The 25,555-nt window shown below is 38.7% G+C and overlaps 1 protein-coding gene across 9 annotated transcripts in view; it reads right to left on the bottom strand.

Annotated features, from left to right (window-relative positions):
• The window catches only part of CCDC85A (coiled-coil domain containing 85A), a 229,910-nt gene that overhangs the window by 48,898 nt on the left and 155,457 nt on the right, over nt 1–25,555 (bottom strand). For 8 of the 9 annotated variants that reach the window (XR_002181747.2, XR_002181748.2, XR_011569253.1 and 5 more), the window contains exon 3: nt 6,115–6,191. The exons of the other annotated variant lie outside the window; for it this stretch is intronic. Coding sequence is in view for 5 of the 8 variants with exons in the window: in XM_070798689.1 (XP_070654790.1) it covers nt 6,115–6,191 (77 nt within the window). In the remaining 3 variants the exon portion in view is untranslated. The remainder of the gene's footprint in view (nt 1–6,114; nt 6,192–25,555) is intronic. 9 annotated transcript variants of the gene reach the window in all.

The following is a 25,555-nucleotide window of genomic DNA, read 5'->3' as shown; positions in this document are numbered from 1 at the left end:
TTGACTTTGAATTTTCAGCAAACTGCTTGTTTCTTGTCTCTAGCCCTCTCCATGATGCAAGATTCAAATTCAACACAAGATGGGTGAAAATAGCTTTAAAAATATTAGTTTTTACCTTATGGTTGTATCTGAAAAGTAACTGATGCCTTCAAAGGATAGTATTTATAATAAAATCATCAGATAGGTAATCATCATCCACTTTAAGATATTTTCTCCTGGTGAACAGACTGCATCTCAGACATAACACATAAACGTTATCGGTTGCTGCTGCTAAGTCGCTTTAGTCGTGTCCGACTCTGTGTGACCCCATAGACAGCAGCCCACCAGGCTCCCCCATCCCTGGGATTCTCTAGGCAAGAATACTGGAGTGGGTTGCCATTTCCTTCTCCATCTCAGACGTAGCACATAGCACATAAATGTTATCGGTTAGGTCTGGATTAAAAAAATCTTTGTGACCATCAAGAAGAAGACAATGGAATGAGTAAAAAGATCCAAGTAAGGGTTTTGAATTTCGGCTAAAATATCAAATGTCACTGGGTTATGCCTCAAAAACCACTATTGCATCTATTAATTTCCCTGCCCACCTGCCTCCCAATTATCTGAACAAATGACCGTCTTGGACCACATGCTAAGAAATCAATTTCTAAGTATGCAGATATGAGTCAGTGTGTTTATATAATACAATTTTATGATTCTGAAGTATTTTCAAAATGTGTCAGGGAGGAGAGGACTCTAAAATATGTTTTTCTTTCATTTATGATGGATACTACAGCCTGAAGAACAGTATTTCCCTTAAAGCAGGAATAAAGGCCTAATGAATCTTAGATGGCTACACAGATCTAATGTTAATTCTTAAGATGGTGGTGGTTTAGTCGCTAAGTTGTGTCTGACTCTTGTGACCCGATGGATGGTAGCCCGCCAGGCTCCTCTGTCCGTGCGATTCTCCAGTCAAGAATACTGGAATGGGTTGCCATTTCCTTCTCCAGGGGTTTTTCCGGACCCAGGAATCAAATGTGGGTCTCCTGCCTTGCAGGCAGATTCTTTACCGACTGAGCTATGAGGGAAGCCCTTTTTTTTTTTTTTTTTTTAAGATATATGTTTAAAAAAAGAATTTGACAGTAGGACAAAAATAGACATAGCAGCTTAATTCCAGTGAATTAAGTTAATGGTATGAAATGATTAAAGGCGGCACTGTGTGTACACTAGAAAGAATGCTGAACAGGCCCACATCTTGGCCTGAGTCAGTCTGTAATTAGCTGTCTGACCAGGACTATACTCCCAGACTCTGTGAACTTTACATACCTTTTCTAAAGGAGGGGGTTGTCCAATCTGATACAAAAGTAAGGTTCCAGTCAGACTTGAAAATTTATAACTATCCAGAGCAAGCTTGTGTTTATGTATAAATATACATGAAATAGGTATGTTCCTTTTAAATTTCATATAAAATTCCTGGGACTTCTCTGGTGGCCCAGTGGTTAAGAATCTGCCTTCCAATGCAGGGAATGCAAGTTTGATCCCTGTTCAGGAACTAAGATCCTACATGCTATGGAGCAATGAACACCCAGTGAAGCCAAAATAATAATAGTAATAATAAATTTTATATAACTATAACTTTATACCATCTCAGGTCTTTTAGTTACAAATGGCTATGCATGACCTTGTGGGTTAATTTACCTTATTGGATTTGAAAGTTAATGTAATTTCATAGATAGCAACTACATTTATTTAAGTAACACACAATCTTCATTTAGGGTTCATACCATATTAAGTGGGCTTCCCTGATAACTCAGTTGGTAAAGACTCTGTCTGCAACACAGGAGTCCTCGGTTCAATTCCTGGGTCAGGAAGAATCCCTGGAGAAGGGATAGGCTACCCACTCCAGTATTCTGGCCTGGAGAAGTCCATGGACTGTATAGGCCATGGGGTTGCAAAGAGTCAGACACAGCAAAGCAACTTTCACCATATTAAGTATATACATAGTGAAGTTGATAGACCAGTCTAAGCAGTTTTATCATTATATGTATTATAAGAGGGTAGATACAATCGTTTGAAACATTTTCAAACATAATTTGTAAAAAATGTTATTAGTTTATGTGTTCAAGGAAGATATTCCAGGTCCGTGTTATTTTTAATGACTATTTACGCCAACTTTCAGAAATGCATTTTCAAGGTTGACCCATGTTGTCTTGTATGGCAGGATTTCCTTCTTTTTTAAAAGGCTGAATAATGATCTATTGTATGTTTATACCACATTTTCATTATCTTTTCACCTGCTGATGGATATTTAAAGTTGCTTCCATATCTTGGTGATTGTTAATAGTGCTGCAATAGACATAAGAGTGCTAATATCTCTGTGAGGTCCTGATTTCAATTATTTGGGGTAAATTGTCTGGAAGTGGGATTGCTGGATCAAATGATAATATTACGGCAGGAGAAAGAAGCCAGTCACAAAAGGACCAACATCATGTGATTTCCCTTACATGATGAGGTGTCTAATACAGTCAGACTCATAGAAGCAAAAAACAGAATGGTAGTCGCCAGGAGTTGGGAGGGGGGAGGGAGAGATGAGAAGTCACTAATCTACATGTGTAAAATTTTCAATACGCAAGGTAAGTTCTGAAGATCTAAAGTACAATGTTGTGCCAATAGGTAACAAGACTGTATTATACACTGAAAAATCTATTAAGAGGGTAGACCTCATGTTGTCTTCCTCACAACATTTTAAAAACAGTATAAAAAAGCATTTTCTTTTCAAATAACACCTAGCAAATAATAATAATACATTTTATGAAATTAATTAGACTGTTCTCACTTTAGGACACCTTTGAAATACTGTGTTTACAAACCGGACTTCCGGTGCAGCTTAGCTATCCTCGGAGGATACTGCAAAAGCTGTGGCAGAGCAAAGAATTCTGTGCTTACTAGTGATGACCTGCCACAGCAGCCATACTGGCATCTCATCCATGCCTCCTGTGAGCTCCTCTTCACCACCAGACAGAACCCCACTGAGTCTTCACTGCATTTTTCTATTTTATAAAAAATCCTTCATTCTGGGACCTGGTAACTTTGCATGGGCATAACACTGGACCCAAACTTTAATTACATTTAGGCCTATGAAATGTAAGAGCTAGGAGAAACCTTGTTATTTACATATTAGGAAATGGAAGAGTTTGCAACTATCCAGAGAAAAATCCACAAGCATTTATGACACTCATCCTGGTTAGTTTTAAATATGTATTTCTAGGGCAAAGTTGTGACTTTCTGTTTATTATATACAATTTTATCTAAAGAATAAAAGTAGGCATTAAGGAGATTTCTTCATCCAGGAAAGGTTTTATGTAATTTAGTCTAAATACTCAACCACAGCAAGGAACCTTGCTATAGTCACAAAAGGTATCTGATACACTTGGAATTCCAATTGTCTACTATATTCTTATTTCTGATTATCCAAAGACAAGTGGACTTTTTTTTTTTTTCAAAAAAACAAACTTGGGAATAAAAAAATAATACCTTCTAATCAAGGCACAGTGAGCAAGTTCTTATAATTGAAAATCAAGTGTTCAGATACTGATACTAATTTATACAGGGATGTCAGCTTGTCACATTGAACTGACCTTGCAAATCAGCTCATATCATGCAGTCAGAAATTGTTTCTGGAGGGAAATTTCATGACTAAACATCTAAGAATAAGTTACATATGTCTTTGTGTTATTTAGTCCAAGTCTCAGACTTCTACAAGGATTCAGTTGACATGGTTCCCACTGCTCTGAGGTCCATTTACTATTTTCCATCCTCAGATCTGATCTACTGTCCGTGTTCATTTCAGGTTTTTTTTTTTTGTTATTGTTCATTTTGTTCTGTTTTTGTTTACCAATTTCACTTCATTTCAGTATTTATACAAGTAGTCACAAATGGTGATTCTATCATACCTATCTTAGTTATAAATGAAGGCAACACTCTCGAGTACAGAAATTTAAAATGAATAATATTTTTGAACTGAGTCAGATTATATTCATTGCATAAGTCCAAGACAGTATTGCAAACAATAGATCTTCTCAGCATTAAAGTACTTTAGATACATAAAAAGCTGAATTCTAAAAAATTTATTTTTTCTTAACATCCATCACTGAAATCAGCAAGAATCTGACAATAATTGACAACATCTTTTTTCTTTCTGAAAAGTACATATGATAACAGTGCCTCCCACATTAATAACATCCTAGATTCAATAAAATATGGTTTTCTTGGCCCTTTCTTGTAGAGAAAACCAAAACCAAAAACAACAGCAATCTTCTTTGATGAAAAACAGCAATGTACTTAAAATCATATGAATTTGTAAAAAATAAGTAATATCATCTATTCTTAACTATGCAAATATTTAAATATACACACATCAGGTATAGTTGAGGACTCTTCTGATCTCCTTTCAAGACCTCTAAAACTCACTTTTACAGGTTAAAAAAAAATCAATTTTATAATTATTTTCCCATTTGTTGTACCTCTTTTTCAATAAGACAGCACACATGCATATACTCAATACTTGGTGTAAATTTCAATTCCCACTCAGAGGAAAAGCAAGAAACATTTCTTTTTTCCCTCTTTTTTTGTTGCTTACAATCCCAGTTGCCTCAGAGATGATATAACATGTATAAAATAAACTAATTGCATTTCTTAGGTTTCTTGGAACAGAGAAGTTAGATGTTGTCAGTTAAGGATATTAGCACAGTCATACCCTGAATCCAATATAAAAGGGAAAATGGCAACGAAATTTTAAAAATAAAAAATACAAAAGAAAGCAAGAAAAAACTCTTCCAGTAGTATTTTATTTCATAATGCAAATAAACCTTTCTGTCATCATAAGCATTGACATATGTACAGTTTGAGAAGGGTGAGAAATAGCCTCATTTCATTTAATCTCTAATGACTGACCAATAAAAGAAAGAGACATTCCTACATGCAGTACCTGACAGCCTAAACCATCGCAAAACTACTTTAAAAACAAGGTTTAAAAGACCTAAAACAGCTTTCTAAAGTCTTTGGTTAATTCTTTGTATTAATGTTTATATATCTTCTCCTGAACTATAAACACTCTTTGTCTTGACATTTAAATTGTTTATTATTAGAGGTTTAATTTTCTCTTAGTCACTAATGAAATAGAAAAAGTCACCAGAATGTAGAAAGAACACTAGTGACTAAATGTTGAGAAAATTCTTTTCTATGACATATTAAAATGCACTGGGACGACCCAGAGGGATGGTATGGGGAGGGAGGAGGGAGGAGGGTTCAGGATGGGGAGCACATGTATACCTGTGATGGATTCATTTTGATATTTGGCAAAACTAATACAATTATGTAAAATTTAAAAATAAAATAAAATTAAAAAAATAAAATAAAATAAAATACATTACTGTTTACCTGTCAAGGAAACCAAGCCAAATCAGTAGATTTGTTAAACTCTTCAACAAAACATTTCCCAAGAACCATGACCTCAACCAACATCATTTCAAGAAAAATAGCCCATGGAAAAAAGTAAAATACATTTTTAAGTAAAATATATGGCAAGGCCTTAAATCCCATAAAAAGTACCAGTTTATATGGATCCAGGAAAAGAAATTAATCCCCAAGGTAAAAACTGTCAATTACTGTCATTTTTTTGTTGCACTCTAAGTGTTCAATTATATCACAAAAAATTTTAGAAAGTACTCATTTAATTAAAATATGAAATCTTCAAACTACCTGTAGCTCTCCCTAGCTTGTAAATTAGCACATTTCCACTGAAATAAAGTCCCTTCCCTATGTTCACCAACAACATGCACAACAGATGTGAGCAGTACCATCAAAGCACTTTCTACTCTTGTTTTATCTTTCTTCTTCCTTACAAAACGATATGACATACTTATTTTAGACACATGTACCCTTTAGTATCACGCTTAAGAATCTGGACAATATGATGATTAATTATGAAAAGCAATCATGCTGTACATTGATGAATGACTACTGACAAAATGATGTCTATCATTTAAAGGAGAAAATGCAATTGAGACTTTAAATTCCAAATAAAATACTATAACTCAAATGACACTGACTAGCTGTGAGCTTCTAGAAGTCACCCACCTGGGGCAGCATGCGATTTTCTTCCTCCAGCTGTCTTACTCTTGCCTCCAGCTGCCTAACATAGGACAAGGTTGATTCTAAAATTGAAAAGAAAGAACTCACATTATACACACAGGTCTTGTTTGGTACACTGTCAGGCTACTTCTGGATCCATTTATTTAAATCAGGTAGTGACTACTTAGTCTGATATTTAGAAAAAAAAATAGATCTCTCCCCAGAAAAACTAGGTAACAGAAGCCATTAAAACTCTATGCAGTTTGAACAATTGCACAATGTTAAGGAGAATCAGAGAAATATATAGGTGATAAGATTGTAGGCGTCTGCACACCACGCAGCCTTCAGAACATTAGACTTTTTGAAGATAGTTATTCCCCCTTTTCTACTTATTTTGTGCATTTTGAGCTTTCCCACACATAAGCCTTCTTGTAATATTCATTATAACCAAGCTAAATTACAAGGTCTTTTTAAAAATTGAAAATAAAATATTTTGAATACCCAGCTCTCTTCATTTTCTCAATAAACTTTTCAAATCTTAAGAGGAATGGTTTGTTCTTCTCACAACCCGATAGATACCTATGACTGTATCTAGAGAACAGCTACAAAAGGGCTAAATAATAAAGCTAGTCTGAATTTTGACTTGATTTTGGCTCAAGTTTTTCCCTATTTAGGTAAATCAGAGCAGACTTGATATTTGTTGTTTTCATTTCTTCAACAAGCTCAGGTGTGTGCTGACAGCTCAGAAGCAGCATCATGTTAGAGTCTGTTCCATAGTGAAACACTAGATTTTATAGCTTTACATTATGAAAATGTGGTCCACATGTGGAAAAGGCGGAGTTTCATTATGAGCAACCGTTTGACAGCAATGCTTCTTCATTAAACCGAAAATAATCCAGAGCACAGCATCATACTGCAACATAGCTGAAATTCATTCCTTAGCCAAGAGCAAACATACTTCAGGTATAGTGAAATGTACATGACCAAAGAATCCCTCCAGAGCGTACTTCCACAGTTAATATTAAAGCAACAGATCCTCAGTGCATGCTCTTCAGCCTCAAAAATACAAGAGTACGAGGCAAGGCCAAGCTGGTAATGGATTTAAGAGGACAGCATTTGAAGCCCCTGATAGTCTGCACTTAGGATGACTATGTGTGCAAATGAATATCTTGACCTGAAATTAGTCATGGAAACTCTATAATTTTTATATGAAAATTGGTTATATGAACCCAGTTCCATTTTGTGACCTCCAAAGCAACAAAATAACATTTTATTTTCTTAAAACACCTAAGAAACTTCAGTACTTTTAATTCACAATACAAAAATTAAACTCACCCCTAACTGGTTTATAGCCTGCCTGTTTTTATAAATGTTTGCAGAAGTCCCCATCACTAACAATAATAGAATCATCCACTGATCTCACACCAATGGTGATGACTTGCCTTGAGCATTTCTCAACAAGACAGAAGAAACACAAGGTAAAGGAAACTGGTGACATTTGCTAGAAATATGTTCTCATTCTTTTTTTAGCTCAATGAAATGTTATGTGTTTGCCTTACGGACTTCAAGAGGGGAAAAAGTGTCTGGCATAAATGAATAACAAACTTACTGATTTCATGAATCTGTTTTACTCTAGCAAATGACTATGTGATTTGCTGATCATCAAAATGTGAATGTATAACAGATTCCCTGATTTACAGAGTTCTACAAGCTCCCCTCTCTTAAAAAAAAAAAAAAAACTTGATAAATGCCATTGAAGTGAAAAGGTGCTCAGAAACAGTCTATGTAAACCATGAACAGATACAATCCTTTTATACTTTGTTCACAATTTATACCCTATCTTTATTGTACTTACTGCACTATCCTTAAGGCTAGGATACTGAAAGGAGCTGAAATGACACTTATACAGAGTGATTTAAGTGAGAGCTGAAAAATGCTACTGAATGAATTTTAACTCAATAACTATCTTCAGTCACTTTAATCTATTTCTCTTCTTTAAATCTTTGCAGTTTACATATTTGATGACTTCATTAAGTTTCTACTTATATTACGAAAGTCATATCATGTCAATTCCAAAAAATGGGAAATTCTGGAATTTTGAAAACATTCCTTAACTGCAATTTTTACTGTCAAGTTACAACAGATGAAGTCCAAATATTTGTTTCAAAGCATTCACTGCAAATATGGGCAGGGACAGAAAATGATAGGGAATATTTTCAGACGGCAACATAATGAGACAGGTTAGCTCTACAGTAAAGGCAGAGTTGAGGAAAGTTTTGAGTTCATTTGTTCCACACAAGTATTTATTGTGTCACTGATGTCTGTCAAGGCACTACTTGGGTTGGGATGAAGAGAAGGCCAGTTACTGGAAGTCTTAAGTTTCTCAGAAGGCAGACTCCGTTTTAAGATTACATGCCCATGTGCTGTGTTCCAGAAGGTCCTGTTCTTCCAGGTTCAGTTTCTGTTGCACTTATTACTTAACAATGAATGGATACAATGAATGGAAAGACTCCTTGTGTGTGTGTGTGTGTGTGTGTGCATGTGTGCATGTGTGTGTGTGTATGGAGAGAGAGGGGACAGGAAGAATAGCTGACTACATAAATAAATACAAGAATTCACACTGTTCACTGTTTAGTTCATCAAGAAACTGATTATATACTGGTTTAACATGGAAGTAGAGCACGAACACTTTTTTCCTAGAATATACTGGAAGATCATCACTGAATCCCTGAGTCCCTATATGAAGAGCTATTGAGGAACCATTCAATCTTTCAATTGTGACATGACAGAAAAACAAACATTTGTTTTGTTAAACCCTTATGACTTCAAGATTTGTTACTGCACCATAGGCTAGCCAAGCCTGACTACTAGTACATAACCAATAATGGTACACAAAATATGTAAACATTTTAATAAAACATAATACGATAAAGTGCAAGAAATTTCACTTCAAAAAATACACCACAATTCACATCCTAATCCTAGTTGATCATTAGAAAAGAAAGAAAAAATCTTGTAAGAAAGAAAAAGAGCCCTTTGTGTGCTGGAATATATTTGACCATGTCTGCAGCAGTCCCTTCCCCAGGCTGCTGTTTCCTTTCCCTTCCTTTCTCAAGGACCTTCCAGAGTGGTGTCAACTCTAAGATAAGCTGATCTTTCATTACACCCAGGGAATGTGGAGTACAGCTGTGCTCCCAAGAGAAGTGTATGACAGAAATAAGTGTTTTTATTACAAAATGATACATACACACATGTGCACGCACACACACACAACTGCATTAGAACACGCTATCATTTGAACTGATGGCTACATTTATACCAGTGGCTGACAGCTGTTAAAACAGATTTCATGATGTCATTTTTGGCTTTCAGAACTGTGAGGATGAGGTTCCAAAGGAGCAGCAAGATTCCCTGCAGAAAATAGCCAAATAAGAGGCTATACATAGATGTCCAACTTATTAAAGAAGGATGCTATCTTCAAGGAGTGTATAAAGAGTTGAGAGGAGATAAGGAGGGAAAAAAATAAAGCAATAAAGGTACCATGATATTCTGAGCTGAATCATGTGAAACAGGAGTACACCAAGATCAATACTGCCTATAGTTCTTCTGAAGAAACCTCACTAATGGATCAACAAGAGCTTCAGAGATCAGACAGAAGCCAGTGAAGTCACAGGATGGACAAGAATGATACTGCTATAATCAAGGAAGAGAGAAGGAATTTACATGAAAGAAGAGAAGGGGATATACTGGGAGCAGACAGAGGAGAAGCCAGGTAGGTCCCACTCTCATGGATCTGAAGAACCAATGTCAAATCACAGATATGCAGATTGTGAGATTTGCTTTCTACTTCTGCCAAGGGCATTTTCTATTTCCACCCTGGGAAATCTACAGACATCTACACATTAGAAGAGCTAGGTAAAGCAAACAATACCACTGTGAAAATCCAATGACACTCTCAAGATTTTCTGGGTAAATCTTGATCACATTTTCAAGGCAGAAAACATTCTCTCCATGTATCTCACTTTTTTTTTTGAACCTATATGGAACATGAGTTCACAGTATCTCTTGCAATAAAACAAGTCTATGAAACAGTCATAGGAATTCCACTAATATACATCTAATTGATTCCACTTTTAGAACTGAAATATACCTAAGCGATTCCCTAATCTAACCCATCCCTAATCCCGACTCATTTGGCAGATGAGAGAATAAAGTCCAGGAGCTAGTGAATTTGGCCTCTGACACTGGGGATTAGCTACACACATTCAAAAGATTTTGTTTCATTCCTGGGGCATCACAGGGATTCCCACTGCAGATCTTCTAATCACTGAGATGTCAAATTTCTCACACAGATCATTAACTTCTAACTTCTTTTATTTTTTCCTGATTTTAGATATTCTGGATGGACTTTTACCTTTAAAATAACTGGATATTCTCCTTGAACAACATCCTGGACTTGATTTCACTTCAATTTACCTGAAATGCATTCAGTCATACAAAGTAGCTTGACTTTTTTTTTCCTCTGCTAGTTTGAAAATACCCTGGTCGGCCTATTAAACCCTCTAATTTCCCCCTTGGTTTCTAAAGTGGTGTTTCTCTCCCTGGAGGACTCCCATCCATGAAATCAGCTATGAGTTACTCTGATCATTGTACCTAAAAGGTTTACCGTTGATGGTTGCAACTGCCTAAGGTTTGTAAACGGAGAAGGCAATGGCACCCCACTCCAGTACTCTTGCCTGGAAAATCCCATGGACGGAGGAGCCTGGTGGGCTGCAGTCCATGGGGTCACTAAGAGTTGGGCACGACTGAGCAACTTCACTTTCACTTTTCACTTTCATGCATTGGAGAAGGAAATGGCAACCCACTCCAGTATTCTTGCCTGGAGAATCCCAGGGACAGAGGAGCCTGGTCTATGAGGTCACACAGAGTCGAACATGACTGAAGCGACTTAGCAGCAGCAGCAAGATTTGTCAAACTTCTAAGTGGTTTTGATTAGAGAAAGTGCCATCCGGTCTTTAAGATTTCAGGGCAAAAGACAAAATTTGGTAATGGTCCATTCTAAAACACATTACAGCATTTGGAAGGATGTGCAGGAGGAAAGCCATCTTGAAGACTTTTGCCACTGTGGGTTTACAGGCATTAGCTTTTCTGAGGCCAAGTTAGTCTCCCTCAGCCAGAGAAAGTCCAACAGCCAGATGATTTCAAATCTGTAGGCAATCTCTTTAATAAACCCCAAACTCTAAAGACACTCCTTGAATTAGTTCCAAATTAATCCCACCATCCACAGGCTTTTACATATTCCTGAGGGAAAGTCCTCAGAACTATATATTTTAAAAATTATTATGGTTCTAAAAGTGTTACTCTTTCTTCCTCAGGCAAGCAAAGTTCAGCCTCCTACTTAAGAATTAATATTAGCTCCAGAAGTATAAGTGATTATCATTTCTCACTATAATTTGATGCTTTTCTTATTAAAAAAAATCTTGTTGGCATCAGCATTTTAGGATTTGCCTGGATATTTAACTCAGACTGCTTTATTGGCAGAGACAGAATTTTTTATTTTTAATGGGATCTTTAATTGTCCTCAGTAGGTTAAAAAAATGATGTCAGGTCTTTGCTCTGATTCATCATCTATGAAGCTAATTCTACTCTTGTCAGACCCTTCTCTAGGTGGCAATCTGAAAGAAATATGAGATGGTTATTTTCTATTCCAATCCTCCCATGTGGAAACCTGTTCACTGTTTTTCACTGGCCCCAACTTCTCTTAGCTCTGGGTCTCTGCCCACACCTTCCGTGCCAAATAATCTTTCTCTGTCTAGTCTATACTCCTTATTCCTCTATGCATGTTATGAAAAACAGCTTTATAATGAGATTCAACAAAGATTCCCACCTGCATATGCTGCTGAGCTAGTCTCTACCTCTGAAAATCAATAACTGTACAATTTTAAATTCTTCTCCCTTCATAAGTGCCTTTCAATTTTCCTTATCATTTGCCAAGAAATCATATACGGAGGGTTCTGGGATTTTTCTTTACAGAGTTGTGTATGTTGTTGCTGTCGTTCAGTCGCTAAGTCATGTCCAACTCTTTGAGATCCCATAGACTACAGCATGCCAGGCTCTTCTGTCCTCCACTATCTCCCAGAATTTGCTCAAATTCATGTCCATTGATTCAGTGATACTATCTAACCATCTCATCCTCTGTCGCCCCAATCACTTCCTGCCCTCAATTTTTCCCAGCATCAGGGTCTTTTCCAATGAGTTGGCGTTTTGCATCAGGTGACCAAAGTATTGGAACTTCAGCTTAGTCCTTCCAATGAATATTCAGGGTTGATTTCCTTTAGGATTGACTGCTTTGATCTCCTTGCTGTTCAAGGGAATCTCAAGAGTATTCTCCAGCACCACAGTTCGAAAGAAAGCATCAATTCTCTGGCACTCAGCCTTCTTCATGTTCCAACTTTCACATCTATACATGACTACTGGAAAAAACTATAGCTTTGACTATACAGACCATGGTCAGCAAAGTGATATCTCTGCTTTGTAATACACTATGTTTGTCATAGCTTTTCTTCCAAGCAGCAAGTGTCTTTTAATTTCATGGCTGCTGTCACCATTTGCAGTGATTTATATGTTATTTATTTTCACATTTTCATTTCTTGCCCAAATATGCTACATTAAAACATTCCCTTAAACCCTACACAGTAACTGCTGGTGTTCCCTGCAGGGATTTAATACACCCTTGTTGATTTCCTGTAATATCAATTTTTGGTCATCACCAATAGTGAATATCTGCTATGTACCAAACACTGTTCTAGATACTGCAGATAAAGCAGCAAGCAATAGCAAGAGCGATAAGGATGTGAGTTCATGATAGCACATTCCAGAGGGGAAGACAGACAATGGAAAGCAAATACACTTTTTTGTGAAGGCAACATGAGAAATAAAGGCAGCAAAACAGAGATCTTGGGAAGAGAGATGAGCACAAGTAGGGCTGCATTAGGGAGCCCGGCCTGGGAAGAGTTCTCTGGGGAAGACAAGCTGCAAATAAGTCAACTATACACATGGCTTGGGGAAGAGAATTCTCCACATCAGGGAAGGGTGTGCAGAGGCTCTGCTGCAGAGAGCCCCTTCTGGGGTCTAGCTGTGAAGGGGAAAGGGACAGTAGCTTGAAACTGGGACCTGTTTATCTTGTCACCTTTCTCCACTACTTACATTTTTAAAAAACCTTGTGTTCTCTTTGGCTATTTACACTTAGACTTAGACTTTAATCCTTTGACTGTTAGGTTTTCTTTGTGGCAAAAGCTTTAGCATTCCACTTGGCTGCGCCCTCTCACATACCCTGCTTCCCCCCAGTCAGGAAATTCTGTTGACCCTGCTGCCCAAATATCCTGAAAATCCAACCTCCTACTAGTCTCCTAACAGGTGTCCTCTCTTCTATCCCTACCTCCTTTCCTGGATCTACTATCATGCAAGATCTATTTCAAACCCACAGCAGCCAGGGTTTACTTCCTAAAATGATGTCCGATCACGTCAATTCTTTAAAACGCCACAGGAGCTCACCATTTTGCTCCACATAAAAGTCAAAGTCCTGGGGCTCCTTTGGTGGTCCAGTGGCTGAGAATCTGCCTGCCAGCGCAGGGGACACGGTTTCAATCCCTGGTCCAGAAAGATCCTGGACGTGCCACGGGGCAACTAAGCCTGTGCACCACAACTAACTAAGCCTGTACTCTGGAGCCCAGTAGCCACAACTGCTGAGCCCACTTGCTCCACAGCTCCTCCTTCCAAATGAGAAGCCACTGCAATGAGAAGCCCACACACCACAACTAGAGAGGAGCACCCCTGCTCTCCGTAACTGTGCACAGCAACTAAGACTCGGTGCAGCCAAAATAAATCAACGCACACTCTTAAAGTCAAAGTCCTTAAAAAGCCCAGCAGGGGCCCCTATGATCTGGACTCCCAGCAAGTCTCTGACTTCACGACCTCGCACCTCAGCTCCAGGCCCTAGGCTTCCTTTCTATTCCCAAACATCCCACCTCAGCTCCAGCCCCCAGGCTTCCTTTCTATTCCCAAACATCCCACCTCAGCTCCAGCCCCCAGGCTTCCTTTCTATTCCCAAACATCCCAGAAACACACTTGGTTTTGTTGTCCAGCTTCTGGGCTGCTCGTCCCAGGGAGATGCTTGGCTAATTTCCTCGCTCCTACAAGTCTCTGTGCAGATCCCTCCCTCTCAACGACACTCACCAAGCCTACCTAATTTAATCCTGCAAACTGCCCCTACCTCCACCCCACATCTTCCTGACCTCTGGTAGCTTGTTCTATTTCCTTATTTTTCTTCAAATACGTTATCACCTTCTATCATACAAACTGTCTTATTCACATGCTACGTTTACTGTATAAGCCCCATCTCTCCTCATCAGAACGTCAATTCCAGGAGGCAGGGATCTTTGCTGTGTTGGGTGATGCACTCCACGTGCCTAGAATGGTGTCTGGCACCATAAAAATTTACTGAACAAGTCAATAAACCAATTACACAGACAGTGCCTTTCTGAAAGGACGCAATTTCATAGGACAAGTCTGCACGTTTCAATCACACCAGGTAAGACAGTTTGTATTTGAATGGAGCCAATATCAATTCAGTTGTGCCACTGAACATGAAGAACATTCTACAGAATATTAAACTTTGGATGGAAACACTGGAGAGGTTCTCAGATTATGTCAGATCTAATCATTGATGGGCCATTTTGGTAAGAAAATCTAAAATGTGTTTTCATCAGGCTCAAAAATTTTTTTCTGTATTGGGGAGGGTGGTGCATGGAGAATGAAAAAGGGCAAGAAGGAAAGTCAAGGTGAGGGAAAATAGAAGGAATAGACAGAGAGACAAATATAAAAAGAGTCATGGGAAATGCGCCAATATGAAGCATTTCTGCCACTAGTATCTTGGAACACAGTATTTCCAGCTGGAAATCTGCTTAAATTGATAAGGTTCCCCATTTTGGTTAGAAATGCCACTGGAAGGAATTTAAACTTCACCTGGACATTCTCCCAGCCCATCCCTGCGACGGAGAGGTGTGTGAGGGGGAAGGCAGGGGAGCAATCGCAGCTGTGGGGCATGGGGCAGGGGTCAGCTGGGCCCTGAGCGAGGGGCACTGAGCTGGCAGAGAGCAGCCTGAGGAGGCTGGAGAGCAGTGGTCCGTGTCGACCCAGGTTATGTTTCTTCATGAAAAGAAAAACCTGTCATTTCAAAGGAAAAGAGAACAGAGCAATGTGCTGTCCTGTTTATTTTAATTAGAATGAAGGCTGGAAACGAAGGCCTTTCCCGAGAATGCTTTGACAGGAAAAATCACAAGTGCTATCTCCTGAGAGTGCCATGCAAGGGGTATGTTTTTGGAAACAACCCAGAGTTTGTTTCACTATTTTCTATAAAAGAGTAAACAGTTAAATGAGTATGGAAATCTAATGATGCACACATAAACCAATTTAGAAAACAGAAAAGAAATTCAGGGCCTATGTCTTAGATTTGTTTTCGGTGAAAATAATCACCGAACATGTTTCAAGTTTCTCCTCTTTTCAAATGAGAGTGTTTTTAAACTGAGAGAGAATGGCATTTTGTTGCCTATTTGCCAACACCCACCTGTGCCTATTCCTTGGGAATTAGTGCCTGGTTCTTTCAGCTTCCATTTCTCTTTAGAAACTAGAGGCTCCACATGGCAAGTCCTTGGCCTTGTAGTTACATTCCAAGCTGTCCTATGACTCACACAGTGCTATGTGTGAAGGTGTCCCATAACTTTTGGTTGAAGAAATGAATGAATGTCCTCATCATTCGGTTCCCAGCTGCTCTGGTTGCTAAGTTTGGTGTTCCCAGAACAGTTTGAAGCATTTAACTCAAAATCCAGTCAAATTTCCACCAGAAGATCACCAATAACAAGCCATCTAAACTGATGCCTGGCTTAGAGGAGGTTTGTGTGCCCTCAAATTGCTTTCCCTTTGACTTTGCTCTTTGAAAGCATCAACGCTATGAACGAGAAACTAGATAAGTAGCACTGAACTGGCCTGAAGGACTGGTGACTCTACAGAAAATATTTCAAACTCTAAATAGCTGTTTTGTGTATCATTTTAACAGTTACTCTGGGTTAAAATGTGCCTTACTTTCCACTGTTATGATGCTGCTGCTGCTGCTGCTGCTGCTGCTGTTATTTCCTAGGGGAAAATGACTGCCTTTTCCCAATGCTGGAGGATAAAAATTCATGTCAATTTAAGAAATGTAACAATTTCCTTCAATGTATGTGGCCCCCTTGTAAGTGCATCTTGTCAGCACTGTCAATGAATGAACAAGGAAGCAAATCTATAAGAAAATAGATTTTCAAAAGACAGTAAGCCTATAAAAATTTTTTCTTAGGATAATTACTTTGATTTTTATGTATATTTAGATGTTTTTAAAAGCCTATATACAATAGCTTTTTATTGTCACACTTTTCTGCAAAATAAAATATTTTTAAGGCATTGTACAGCAAAGCATCATTAGTTTGAATTTCATCAATAGGGAATTCATTAAAATTTTGTTAATTTCAGCTTGTATATAATCTCTGCATTGGCTATGAAAAGTAGTGGGCAAAACAAACTCAGAGTGTGACAATTAAGGAATAATTGCCTTACATAAGAAAAGCAAAGTTTTCACAATGTTTTAGCATTATCTATCCACACACAGTGATATAGATAGATAATGGATGAGTCTATTAGGTAATGGCTAAATAGTTTAGATAATATTAGAAAGGCCACATACTGTGGAACTTTTTTTTTTTTTTTTTTGGTTAAGTATTTTAGTTGTATTAACAAGCACTGTGGACTCAGTTAACATACATTTATTAAGTAATTACTATGTGCTACACTCTGGCTTGCTATACTCACTCTCCTGAAAACAAACAGAAAGGACTCCTCTGCTCAAAGAACACTCTAGTATGGAAGACAGACAGACATGCAAACACCAACACAGAAGTAAGCACACTGCTCCCCTGTACACTCGCCACAACTTTAGCTGAGACCTAGATCATCAGAGAAGACTTCAGGCATTCAAATTGAAGCTTGAATCTAAAGATTCTGGGAACAAACTTTCCAAACAGCAAGAATAAAATCTGAAAAGTTCCCGAGAAGGGGACGAGCCAGAGGCGCTCAACAAAAAGAAAGACTGTAGTGGTCCGAGAGAAGTGAGGGGAGATTAAGTTGGAGGAGTAGAGACAAGACCCATGGTATCAATGAATCAACAAAAGGAGATGCGATTTTGTACTATTTGGAGCAGGGAACCATTAGGGAAGGGAGGCTGGTACGCTGCAGTGGCATTAGTTCAACGTGTTGGTCACCTGCTGTGAAGAGCCAACTCATTAGAAAAGACCCTTTTGCTGGGAAAGACTGAAGGCAGGAGGAGAAGGTGAGAGTGTCAATTCCTAGGCAGGTTGATAAGAAGTCCAGGGTCTCTGAGAAGGAGAAAGGCGTCTGCGGCTCTCAAGGAGGAGATAGGAGTCTGGCATGCTCAAGGAGGAGGAAAGGACAATTTTTTTTTTTTTTCCTACATTTCTTAGTAAGGATTTTATAACAAAACTACATCCTGCTTGAGGGCAATTTCTTCTTCCTGAAAACCTTGTGACTAATCCTGTTCTTTCTATTGTTAAGTTCTAATCCTGTTATCTTAAAATGTAAATTGTGGGAATGGGTCTAGTAAGACCTTTACAATCTTGAGACATCCTTTTGATTTATTGTAATAACCAATTGAAAAAGTATATAACTCCTTTTTCTAAGACTAGCGAGGGGGGCACTCTTCCTCCCCATTCTGATGTCAATGTCAGAAGCTTTCTTTGTCCCTTTTCAGTGTAATAAAACTCTGCTACACAAAAGCTCTCGAGTGATCAAGCCTGGTCCCTGGTCCCAAAGCCAAATCTTCCTCAGAGATCACAAATCTGACATCGTTCACTGTAAGCTATCAAAGGGAATGACAGAGGATGAGATGGTTGGATGGCATCAGTGACTCAATGGACATAAGTTTGAGCAACCTCCAGGAGATGGTGAAGAACAGGGAAGCCTGGTGTGTTGCAGTCCATTGGGTTGCAAAGAGTCAGACCCAAATGAGTGACTAAACAACAAATCTCAGAAGTCCTATTAAATACACCCAACACAGGGCACCCTGGATATGTTCATGATGGTTTTCATGCCCTTTGATGTCAGAGACACTTGATCATAGTGCAGGAGGGAGGGCAAGTTCTAAGATACTTTGCATATTTCTTTATTCCCAAAGATTCAATCATCTTGTCTCACTAAACAGTTATTAGGCAACAAACAACAGACTAATAAGTTAGGTCAAGCAAGTATATCAGATGATACCCATAATACCTAATAATTTTAATTTGACTTATCATTTATCAAGCAATTCACTAAAGGGGCAAAAGCATTTTTCACATGCAATAATGCATTTAATCCTGACTACAAGATCATGAGAAATGCTGGACTGGATGAAGCATAAGCTGGAATCAACATTGCCGGGAGAAATATCAGTAACCTCAGACACACAGATGACACCACACTTATGGAAGAAAGCAAAGAAGAACTAAAGAGCCTCTTGATGAAATTGAAAGAGGAGAGTGAAAAAGCTGGCTTAAAACTCAACATTCAGAAAACTAAGATCATGCCATCCAATCCCATCACTTCATGGCAAATAGATGGCAGTGGCAGACTTTATTTGGGGGGACTCCAAACTCACTGCAGATGGTGATTGCAGCCATGAAATTAAAACACACTTGCTCCCTGGAAGAAAAGCTATGATCAACCTAGATAGCATATTAAAAAGCAGAGACATTATTTTGCCAACAAAGGTCGATCTAGTCAAAGCTATGGTTTTTCCATTAGTTATGTATGGATGTGAGAGTTGGACCATAAAGAAAGTTGAGCACCAAAGAATTGATGTTTTTGAACTATAGTGTTGGAGAAGACTTTGAGAGTCCCTTGGACTGCAAGGAGATCAAACCAGTCAATCCTAAAGTAAATCAGTCCTGAATATTCATTGGAAGGACTAATGTTGAAGCTGAAACTCCAGTCCTTTGGCCACCTGATGCGATATGAGTTTGAGCAAGCTCTGGGAGTTGGTGATGGGCAGGGAAGTCTGGCAGGCTGCAGTACATGGGGTCGCAGAGTCAGACACAACTGAGTGACTGAAATGAACTGACCTTCAAGTAAGCCAGAGTCAGCCAAAGTAAAGCCACAAGTTTCTAGCTCAAAAACCACCAAACCACCCCTGGCTAAGTGCTTGGATTTGTCAGATCATTAGGTGCTGATGAGGTGTAAGGTGCTCAGTCATGTGCAACTCTGCAACCTCATGGACTATAGCCCACCAGGCTCCTCTCCTCTGTCCATGGGATTTCCCAGGCAAAAATACTGAAGTGGGTTGCCATTTCCTCCTCCAGGGGATCTTCCAAACCCAGGGATCAAACCCGGGTCTCCAGCATTGCAGGCAGATGCTTTACCATCAGACTTCTTTACCAGAGAAGACTGCCAAGTCATTAGTGGACTTAATGAACACAGATACCTTCTACAACATGTTCTTTGAACAATTTTACAAACTTCTTACAATTCAGAAACCTACAAACCAGTCAATCCTAAAGGAAATCAGCCCAAAATATTTGTTGGAAGGACTGATGCTGAGGCTGAAGCTCCAATACTTTGACCACATGATGTGAAGAACTGACTTACTAGAAAAGACCCTGAAACTGGGAAAGACTGAAGGCAGGAGGAGAAGGGGACAACAAAGGACGAGATGGTTGGATGGCATCACTGACTCAATGGACATGAGTTTGAGCAAGCTCAAGGAGATGGTGAAGGACATGGAAGCCTGGCATGCTGCAGGCCATGGGGTTCGAAAGAGTTGGACATGACTGAGCAACTGAACAACAATGACAACAGGCTTAGAAGAAAATTCTGGACAAAGACAAAGAGCAGTTTCTTCTAGCTTGCTGATGTCTAATCTGAGTTGTTTTCACAGCAGCTGTTTTTCTAGATTCGCTTCTGAACTATTGGGAAACTCAATGAAATGATACCCACTCTGCTTAATTTAATGTCACAGCTACCAATGCTGTTTACCATTCTTCCTGGTGATAGCAAAAAGAAATCTGATATACATCACCTTGTAGGCATCTGAACAGAAGCTGGTTATTCCTCCAAGGCGAATATCTCAACACAGTATTTCTAAAGTAATCATCCTTGGCCACAAAATCCTATAGACACTCAAAGTATGTATCAATATTTAATGAGTCATGAGAAACAAGAGCAGGTACAATGAACTTGTACACCTAAAGTAATTGTAATCACCAAACAATGATGTCTCAAGCTCCGTTCAGTGTGAAATTATACACACAACAATGGAAAGCATATTTTAACTTCATTTTGGCCCTGCAATGAATTTACTAAATTCTGTTTATACTAATTTCCAGATTGATAATGTATTATCCTAGAAATGTTATGTGCTGTATTATAAAATGACATCATTGAATCAATGATTTTTATTCACCCTCACAAAATATAAGAGGGCTTCTTTAACTTTCAAAGCAGATGGAATTGAAAATCTTTAAGTTTTCACTTGTGTTAACTCTTCTCAGTGCAGTCTCTATTTAGGGAAAACCTTAAGTTATAAATAAAAGAAATGCATAAGTCAAAAAGTAAAAGAAGAAATAATATAGAGTGTGAAATCCTAAAATAAACTATGAAGTCCACATTCCTTAGGGAAGGGACTGTGCTTTTTTTTTTTCCTTTATAACCCAAGTCTGGCACCAATATTTAACTTCAAATAGATGCTAAACTAAGGTGCATGCCTCTTCAACATGAAAATGACCTTTGAGTATTTTAAGAATGAAAAATGTCTCTATAAAGTTCAAGTGTATGTGAGCTGAAACAAAGTCCAAGCAGGTGACTTTAAGAAGTGTACAGTGAATAAAAGCAGCAGATGTGCAAATCAGATCACAATAAAAACACTTCCCTTTAAAACACATTAAGAAAAAAGGTCTACCTGGTCTCAGATGGGTTGAGTGAAGGATTCTAATTAAAACAATAATTAAATGATGTTTTTATACCCTTGGGAAAATTGCATTCTAAAGAGATATCTTAGGGCGTAGGTAGGAGACTGGTCAAAGAGGTACCCCTTGCCTGTGTATTCCTTCAATTAATAATTATTATTTTAAACATTATTCTATTCCTACTCCTCTGGGAGTACGCTGCTCTGGGGGTGGGTATCATCATTGTGAAAAGAGTATTATGAGTCTAATATTTCTCCTTGAGAATAAAGCTATGCAAGAATTTACAACTATGCAAGAAGGGGGGCAGGATCCACTAATGGAACTGTTTATAAATATATCCCTCTCCCCTCTATGCAGAGCTCAGCTTTCTGCCATTAGCACCAACAAACTAACCGGGCTCCTGTTTATGGCTATTGGCTTAGCAGATTTATTGAGAAAAGGCTTCTTAAATCATCACATTTGACCCAGGAATGGGACAAGATAAAGTATTTTTAATTTGCTGTCTGTCCATACGAAGTACTCAGGAACATTAAGATAGAATAAAACAGTAGGTCCATGGCCCATGTAAATTCAAATCCATGGAAAATGAGGAATGCCTCTTAAATTTACAAAGGTATATATCTTTCCATAATATCCATTTTAATGAACTGATTTATAAAGAGATAAATTGTCTTCGTCTAAATAACAACTCACTTGAAATTTATTTTCCTATTGCTCTCTGTGCAGCCCCCAAAGACATTCATCTGGGATCTGGTATAGACTAGTGGTGAAGAGCATGGAGCCAGACTGCCTGAGTTTGCATCCTCACTCAGTCACCTCCTCTGCAGCCTTGTGTGAGTTATTAAACTCAGTTTCCTCATTTGCAAAGTGGATCAGTAACAATCATCCACTCATGACGTAGGTACTGAGTGAGTTACTAGGGAGAAGCACCTCGGACAGCGCCTGGCACAGGGTAAGCCCCAGCTACTCTTCACACTTGCCTCCCTTCTAGTGCTCAGTGTGGTTCTGAGGCCACCACCAGCACCACTGGCTCTCTGCAGTGGGGCAGGCTGCTTGCTTGGCCCTCCTCCTTCCAGATACTTGATGGCAGACAGGATGCACTCCGCCTGTGTGCTGTCTCCTATGCACATGCATTTCACAGGCTCTTCAGCCTTGCTCTCTGGCTACTTTGTCTCAGCCATACACATGAGCCCTGGTAAGTCAAACCTTTCACTGAGCGCAGCCTGACCACTGCATCAAACACTGAATATCAGCAAAGAGAATCTGTGAGATGGGAGTGAAAACCAGCTGAATACAAATGGATAAGAAGATTCAAAGGAAAGGGAATGCCTATGTTTGGGAGCAGCACTAACGAAATGTGCATACACCTCATTTGATTAGTCTTTATAAAGTGACTAGTGACCCTCTGGCTGTTAATGAACACTGAATGTAGGCCAAAAAAGCATATTTTTTTAATACAGCAAATGGTGATGAAGGAATGGTTGGGGAGTTAGAGAAGGCCCCTTTAAAGAATGGGCATTTAAATGAAGAAATAATGACTGAGAGCCATGGTTTAGAAGATGAGCATTCTAGACAAAAGGGGCAGTTCATGCAGAGCCCCTGTGGTAGAGATGAGCAAAGTATTTATTTATTTATTTTAATTAGAAAATACAGGGACTTCCCTGATTAAGTGGTTAAGAATCTGCCTTGCAATGCAGGAGACATGGGTTCGATCCCTGGTCGGGGAACTAAGATCCCACATGCTGTGCAGCAACTAAGGCCACAACTACTGAATCCTGGGTGCGGAACGAGAGTCTGTTCACCACAATGAAGGATCCCACATGATGCAACAAAGACCCCCTGTGCTGCAGCTAAAACCTGATACTACCAAATAAAATAAATAAATATTAAAAATAAAATAGTTAAGTACAATTAAAAAGAAAAGTATTAGGCACCAAGTCTGTATCTGGTGGTTAGGTTCATGTGATCCCTTACAGCTCCAAAACTCCATACATCTCTCTAGAAGGTGATGTATTGGTAGGTACAGATAAGGCAGATTAAACTGGCTCTAGCACTCTGGACTGACTATACAAAAATGCCAGAAGAAAGCATTTTAGTAGATGATGTGCATAAGCAGCCATCCGCTTTCATCACAAGAATATTGAAGATGGATTGGATTTTATAAGTTTTGTTATTATCTGGTTGGTCAAAGAAAGAGTAAAGTGGTCAAAGACAATCCTCATCTTCACAATTTAAAGACCATGGGACTTGAGGATGAAGGAGATGAGGAGAGAGAAAGTGGGAGTTGGAGATGAGACAACAGCCAAGCAGATCCATGAATGACCTAGAGTTTAAAAAATCATTTAAAAAAATTTTAAATTTCAAAGGCTGTTCATGAACATCAGTTACACTGCTCTGCAAGACCTCTGAAACAAACACCCTCTTCAAGTCCCTTCTGAAAAATTCTTTTCCAATTATGAAGACAACTCCAATATTTTAGGTAAAATTTCCTCTTAATGAGGGAAGAAAGAGTCTGAGGATAGATAAACGGAGTTGCCTGGCTAAGTATTTAATTTCTCACTCAGTCTGGCAAGTCAAGACAGAAAGCCTTAGTTCATACGTTAATATTTATGAAAAATGGCATAATGTTCCATTTGGAAAGAAGATGTGGGGGAAATGCTACATCCAGCAAAGCCAGCTCAGACTCTCTGGACTACAACCTGCTACTGCAGGTATGCCCCTTATTAGGGAAGGTAAACTTCCAATTAATGTGGAATTTCTGTTGTAAAAATATCTTCACAGATAAATAGATCAAAGAGAGGCCTTGGAAACCACAGAAACTATATATTTTAATTAAAGTTTGCAGCTCAAAAGGAAAATCTTAAATAATTGGTGCCTCCAAGTCTTTGCTGAATTGGCTTAGCTATGGGAAATACAGGCTTTTAGTAACAAAAGAAAAATCTTCCACTTTACCATCTTCCATTTACTACACGCATCTCTTAGAATGTGAGATAGCCTGAGTTAATTCTCCAATATGTGAAGCCAAAATTTGCCCTCTGAACAGAAAGTCCACTTGAACACAAAACAGAAGAAAAATTATAACTCTGGCTTAGGAATGTTTTTCCAGCCACAGGTAAGATGTACACAAAAGACATTTTAAAAACCTTTTGACAACTACCATTAGTACTCTCAATTTATTGAATGTCAATGATGCTGTTTATCATAGAAAAGTGACATTTTGCTACTTTGTGAATAATTGCCTGAAACAATTTAACCACATACTTATTCAACATTTTATGGGCAGTCCACCATGTGTCCGTATAGAAAACAAATATCCTAATAGAATACATTTAACAGAACTTTCCGATACTATGTGCCTTCTGGACACTATGCTTTGTTTTCACAATAATATCATAACTATTTGGCAGACAGGGTGACAGTGACCTAGTGAAGATTAGTGACTTTTTGTAAGTACTAAGACTGTGTCCAAAATCACTGCAGATGGTGACCGCAGCCATGAAATTAAAAGACGCTTACTCCTTGAAAGGAAAGTTATGACTAACCTAGATAGCATATTCAAAAGCAGAGACATTACTTTGCCAACAAAGGTCCGTTTAGTCAAGGCTATGATATTTTCAGTGGTCATGTATGGATGTGAGAGTTGGACTGTGAAGAAAGCTGAACGCTGAAGAATTGATGTTTTGAACTGTGGTGTTGGAGAAGACTCTTGAGAGTCCCTTGGACTGCAAGGAGATCCAACCAGTCCATCCTAAAGGAGATCAGTCCTGGGTGTTCATTGGGAGGACTGATGCTCAGGCTGAAACTCCAGTACTTTGGCCACCTCATGCGAAGACTTGACTCATTGGAAAAGACTCTGATGCTGGGAGGGATTGGGGGCAGGAGGAGAAGGGGACGACAGAGGATGAGAAGGGGATGACAGAGTCAGGATGGCATCACTGACTCGATGGACGTGAGTCTGGGTGAACTCCGGGAGTTGGTGATGGACAGGGAGGCCTAGCGTGCTGCGATTCATGGGGTTGCGAAGAGTTGGACATGACTGAGCGACTGAACTGAAGACTGTGTCTATAACTGCAAGCCAGTTCAAAGCTTCAATAGAACTAGTCAGTTAACTTCATCAACAGCCTGTCAATTTCTGTCAATAATACCAAAAATAAAACTCATGTAAATCACTGGAGTGATCTATCTATGCACAGGAAAAAAATCCAAATGGGATCAGACTGCTTTTGTCCCTAACAATGAAGAACATGTTGTAGGAGAACCATATAAGTGTCTGTATGATCATATAAGCATCCTGGCAAAGATTAATAGTTAAATGCCATCCAAACCAAATGTAGCACTGGGGCAGTTCTTGGAATGATTCCAGAAGGAAACAGGCAACATTTTATTTTAAATTTATAATCTCCTTT

The sequence above is a fragment of the Bos indicus genome, chromosome 11, assembly GCF_029378745.1.
Source record: "Bos indicus isolate NIAB-ARS_2022 breed Sahiwal x Tharparkar chromosome 11, NIAB-ARS_B.indTharparkar_mat_pri_1.0, whole genome shotgun sequence".
Taxonomy (NCBI): Eukaryota; Metazoa; Chordata; class Mammalia; order Artiodactyla; family Bovidae; genus Bos; species Bos indicus.
This window is presented reverse-complemented; position numbering and strand designations above follow the sequence as displayed.